Source organism: Oncorhynchus tshawytscha, linkage group LG20 (genome assembly GCF_018296145.1).
Source record: "Oncorhynchus tshawytscha isolate Ot180627B linkage group LG20, Otsh_v2.0, whole genome shotgun sequence".
NCBI classification, from domain to species: Eukaryota; Metazoa; Chordata; class Actinopteri; order Salmoniformes; family Salmonidae; genus Oncorhynchus; species Oncorhynchus tshawytscha.
In genome coordinates, this window is record NC_056448.1 from 3674769 (window position 1) to 3680768 (window position 6000).

General features: G+C 44.6%; 1 protein-coding gene across 1 annotated transcript in view; it reads left to right on the forward strand.

The window, feature by feature from the left end:
- Positions 1-3703, forward strand: part of ndufa8 (NADH:ubiquinone oxidoreductase subunit A8) — a 29678-nt gene extending 25975 nt beyond the window's left edge. The window contains exon 4 of the mRNA XM_024381185.2: positions 3205-3703. Within this exon, the coding sequence (XP_024236953.1) occupies positions 3205-3342 (138 nt within the window). The 3' untranslated portion in view covers positions 3343-3703. The remainder of the gene's footprint in view (positions 1-3204) is intronic.
- Positions 3704-6000: the final 2297 nt, after the last annotated feature.

The window sequence follows — 6000 nt, forward strand, 5'->3', positions numbered from 1 at the left end:
ATAAATAAATCAACCAGTGGGTCTTGCAACGGGTATACAGAAATGACCGGATTATAGAGTGCAGTGATATTTCCTATAAGGAGCTTTGGTGGCAAATCTGATGGCCAAATAGTAAAGCACATCTAGCCGTTTGAGAGCACCCTTGGGTAGGATGGTCACCTAAATCAGGGTTAGTTTGGCAGCTGGAGCGATTATGACAGAGGAAACCAAGTCTAGATTTAACTTTACCCTGCAGCTTTGATATGTGCTGAGAGGAGGACAGTGTACCATCTAGCCATACTCCCAAGTACTTGCTCTAAACCCTCAGAGGTAGTAATCACACCTGTGGGGAGAGGACTGTTCTTCTTACCAGAGAAAGCTTGTTGGACACAAAGCTTTGTTGTAGAGCATTTAACACAAAATCTGGGGAGGGTAAATCTAATCTGCATATAAATGGATGAGAGATCTTCCTACTGCCTGAGCTATGATGATAATGTAATTTTAGAAGAGTGTGGGGCCTAGGATCGTGCCTTGGGGTACTCCCTTGGTGACAGGTAGTGGCTGAGACAGATTTTCTGACATTATACACTGCACTCTTTGAGAGAAGTAGTTAGCAAACCAGGCTAAAGACTCCTCAGAGACACCAATACTTCTTAGCCGGCACACAAGAATTTAATGGTCTACTGTGTCAAAGGCTTTGGCCAAGTCACTAAAAATAGCAGCACATTGCTTAAAATGAAGGACAATAGTGACCTCATTGAGGACCTTTAAGGCAGCAGTGACACATCCATAACCTGAGCGGAAACCAGATTGCATATCCGAGAGAATACTATAGACATCAATAAAGCCAGCCAGTTGATTATTGACAAGTTTTTCCAACACTTTTGATAAAGAGGGCAAAATAGAAATAGGCCTGTAACAGTTAGGATCAGCTTGATCTCCCCCTTAAATAAAGGACAAACTGTGGCTGCCTTCCAAGTAATGGGAACCTCCCCAGAAAGGAGAGAGAGGCTTGGCGATGATGGGTGCAGCAACCTTAAAGAAGAAAGAGTCTAAACCATCTGACCCAGATGTTTTTTGGGGGTCACATTTCAGGAGCTCCTTTAGCACCTCGTACTCAGTGACTGCCCGCAGGGAGAAACTTTGTAGCGGGGCAGGGGAGAAGGGGTGGGAGATGAGGAAATGTTGGACGGGCAAGGAGGCATGGCTGAGTGAAATATGAATTCTGACTTAATGAAGTGGTGATTTTAAAGAGCTCAGCCATGTGCTTCTTGTCAGTAACAACCACATCATCAACATTAAGGGACATGAGCAGTTGTGAGTTTATTCTCCAGGTCTTTAACCGTTTTCCAGAACTTCTTGGGGTTAGACCCACAGAGCGAGAACTGCTCCTTAAAGTAACTAACTTTGGCCTTCCGGATAGCCAGAGTGCACTTATTTGTCATTTGCCTGAACGAGAGCCAGTCAGCCTGAGTATGCTTGTGCCGAGCCTTTCGTCAAATGCAATTCTTGAGGTGGAGTAACTCTGCAAGATCACAGTCGAACCAGGGGCGGAACCAGTTTTTAATTCTCTTTATGGGGGTGCGTTTGTTAACAATACCACTGAAAATATTTTTAAAAGGTCCAAGCGTCTACATCAGAGTGGGAGGATCAAGCTGATTCTATACCATTTTACAGAGGCCACGAAGGAAGGCTTGCTCATAATTTTTTTTTTTTAGCAAGAGTCTATGACCAATCAGGGCAGGTCGTTTCACTGAGCAAAACAATTGGCCCAGCGTCGTCCATGTTTGACCGGGATAGGCCGTCATTGTAAATAAGAATTTGTTCTTAAATGACTTGCCTAGTTAATAAAAAACAGGTGCATGCTTGTCAACAATTGGCATAAGTAATTTTACAAATACTTCCAGTGCTGCTTGTCACAGATCCAATACTATTGGGATGCACTGTAGTTGGTTGAGTGATGATCTGGGTCATATTACAGGCATTCGTCACAGTTAAGAAGCTTCCTCTTGAGATGACAGCTAGTTGCTAATCAGTCAATGTTCAAGTCACCCAGAAAATAAACCTCTGTTTACATCACACACTATCAAGCATTTCACACACATTATCTGGATACTGACTGTTAGCAGTTGGTGGCCTTAAAGCAACACCCTAAAATAATAGGCTTTAGATGAGGCAGGTGAACCTGCAACCACAACACTTCAATAACACTTTAATTTAAATATATATGTGTGTGTGTGTGTGTGTGTTTGGACACCTGCGTTTCACAAAGACACTGCAGTTTCAACCAAAAATCTGACCAAAAGGACCGATTTCCACCAGTGTAATGTGGAAATAATGTCCATTGCTCGTGTTTCTTGGCCCAAGCAGGTCTCTTCTTCTTATTGGTGTCCTTTAGTAGTGGTTTCTTTGCAGCAATTTGACCATGAAGGCCTGATTCACAGAGTCTATTCTGAACAGTTGATGCGTCTTACTTGAACTCCCAAGCATTTATTTGGGCTGCAATTTGTGAGGCTGGTAACTCTAATGAACTTATCCTCTGCAGAAGAGGTAACTCTGGGTCTTCCTTTCTCGTGGCGGTCCTCATGAGAGCCAGTTTAATCATAGCGCTTCATGGTTTTTGTGACTGCACTTAAAGAAAATGTCCAGATTGACTGACCTTCGTGTCTTGAAGTAATGCTGGCCTGTCGTTTCTCTTTGCTTATTTGAGCTGTTCTTGCCATAATATGGACTTGGTCTTTTACCAAATAGGGCTGTCTTCTGTGTACCACCCCTACCTTGTCACAACAACTGATTAGCTCAAATGGAAAAGAACAAAAGCAAGAGGGGTGGGGGTAGCTATGTTTATTTCCCTGCTTTTGAAAGGAGCTGGCTACTGTACCTGGAGACTACTAGAAATTGTACTATGCTAACGATATGCTAACTTCAATTATCTCCAAACTGCATGCAGAGACACATGGTATCCATGAGTTCGTCTGACTCTGGGTAAGTAGGAAAATGACCTAAATCTCAATCCCGCAGTATCCCTTTAAGGTTAGGGTAAACAGTACTCTCTCACATTTTGAAAACAGCTTGATGACACATATTTTAATTGAGCCGACTTGGTTTATGCTTTCTCTTTCAAGTGCAAAACATTCACTCTACATACGCATAGTATACAAACCGGCCTTTTTCTCCCTCATCTTGTCTGTTCTGAAGTTGAAACCCTTATGTGTTTCTTCTCAGGTGACAAAGGTGGACACCTCTCGGCCCCTTCCTGAGAATGCTTACCACTCAAGACCCCGGCCGGAGCCCAACCCTGTCATCGAGGGCCAATTGCAACCAGCAAAGCACGGCAGTCGACTCTTCTTCTGGAGCTGGTAAAGGAGGTAGTCAGTACTCCCGGGTTGAGTTCCCCTAGGTACAGATCTAAGTTCAGCTTCCACTCCCCTAATCCTAACCTTAACCATTAGTGGGGAGAACGCTAAACTGAACCCAGATCAGCATCTAGGAGCAACTTCACCCAACACCAAGAGGCAGTCCTTCAGAGCCTCATCTTGCCTGCTGTCTCCTCCAGCACACCCACTATCTTCAGACTTCTTCGGACAGGAAGGGACTTCTTTGTGCACCAGCCATCGTACAGTACAGCTCTCCGATCCCTATGTTGTAGAAATGTTAAGGATTGAACAAAAAGCAACCTATGTGTTTATTGTTGTGAAATAAAAAAATATTTAATTTAAACTTGTTTAGAACTCTCCTGTCCTGTCTAGTAGTTAGTACATTATATCACACATTAGATCTGGTCCATTGCACAACTTGGCCTGTATCTATTCCCAAATCATTTCATGCAAATGTTGTGCTGAAATGTTTCATCTTGAGTTTGTTAGAAATAACACAATTAAATTGGTACGAACTGTAGGTAGGAGACACTAAGTTGATTGTGCAGACAGGAACAATGTATCTCGCACCTCAAATCTTGGAAGTGTAGTCATCAACTTTGTTGCGTAATTGTCTTGTTGGGTTCAGGGTCCTGGGAAGACAGCCAGTTCAAAAAGAACTCGTCAAAGGTAGTGCACTATATAGGGAATATGGTGCCATTTGGAGAGAACACCACTGTGCCAATATCCACACTAACACTGACAAAGGAAAACAGTTTAACGAGTATTGGAACAAAACTGTCTTAAGGGGTCTTTCACTGGCCAAAAGAGTACTCAATTCAACCCAACTTTGTCCCCACAGGGAATTCACCATATTACTCTGACCTGTTTTGAACTTTTCACAAAAATGTTAACAATCATAAGGTCTGTATTTATATATATACAAAAAAAGTTGTGTTAGAGGTGTAAATACTTAGCTAAAACCATTCCAAACATGGGGAAGAACCCAAGACACCATATTGTACTTTTTTCTCAATGTGTGTGGGCAAGACATAACATTTGATAGGGTCCTACATAGTCATACTAGTCAATAGTGGTTTCATGTCATTCCCATTCCCTAGCTTGCTTTCTTCAGCTGTATGGGCTGATGTCAGAGCAGTGTGGAGTCTGAAAGGTCTTTGGTGGATTTGGCCTGACGTTTCTTTGGCAGGGGGAGAGGCAGGGCTGCCTTTGCCGACCAGGGAGGGCCTGTCTGCCAGGAATACAGACGTGCACCCCAAATAGCACCCTATTCGCTTCATAGTGTACTACTATTACAAGAGCTCCTGTAGTGCTCTGGTGCACTACATAGAGGATAGGGTGCGATTTGGGACATTACCAGCATCACAGTGCACCAGCCGGGCCTCAGAGCCCCAGGGCCGCTCAGGGTATCACATCAAGGGAAACATAACACTGCTCCTTGAGTCTTAGCTTCAGTCCCAAATGGCACCCTATTCCCTATATAGTTTGGTACTTTTGACCAGGGCCCTATAGGTACCTGGTCAAAAGTAGTGCACCACTGGGATGCAGACAGTCGGTGCGTAGCCGCCGACTCAGTCCTGTCACACCACCATTGTAAAATCGATTTATTTCTTCTGACCTATCAGCATGTACCCCCTGACTGTTGGAGGTGGGGAACAGGGGAGAAAGGGTTTCAAGGGTGGGCCTTGTGGTTTGACTTCATGTTCCCTTAAAGCTTAAGGCACAACTCTGAGAATTAACCTATGCCATGTGGTTCATTTCTATAGGGACCAATAGGACTGTACGTTTGACAGGTCTCAGACTTCAACGCAACTATGTGGCCCTGGGGTGTTTTAAATTATGTAAAGTGGCCTTTTTCCAAAAACCCTGTGGCCAAGTGAACCTACTGATACAGGGTAAATGTAAAATGTTAACATCTACAGATACCCACATTCTAATGTCACTGCTTACGTGAAAATATTAATCAATCTTGAGAGTAGCGGGGACACAGTCTGTATATTCTTTACATTTTTCTCACAGGTTTCCTCTCCATCCTCTAAAAAACAAATTCACAGATGAGACCTATAGCCTACTTCAGACAGAGCAGCCTAGTATGGAGATGATGCACTCCAAATACAGGCCGATAACCACAGATTTATTGAATTCAGAAGACTTCTTAAACCAGGAAGACATGACTGTGATAGCTACACTCTTTTCCTCTACTGCCCTGTTTGGAACGCCACTCCCCCCCGAAATAGGGAAACTCAATTGTTGTCGGAGCCAATTCTGTCTTCTGCAGAAGTCCCCTGATGATCCCCTGCGGTTTCTGGTCTGTAACAGTGGCTCGTGCAGGAAGCGTCCGACATCGGTGGTTCTGACCTGGGAGATGTTTAGCGGGATGGAGGGGGAAGGGACTAAGCAGGGATGGAGGGGGAGAGGTCGAGAGGGGATGGAGTGGCACAAGGCCGGGCCTGCCTGTGGGTGGAGTTGAGTGGAGGGATGGAAGGGGGTGCTGAATGGGGGGGGCTTAATGCAGGCTAGATGCTCGAGGCAGCAGGGCCACGGGGCTTGTGACGGGCCGGGCTAAGAGCCCCATACAGGAAAAGGGGGTGGGGTCACCGTCAGTTGACAGGAAACCCACTCTGGCAGAGGAAAGAAATACAAT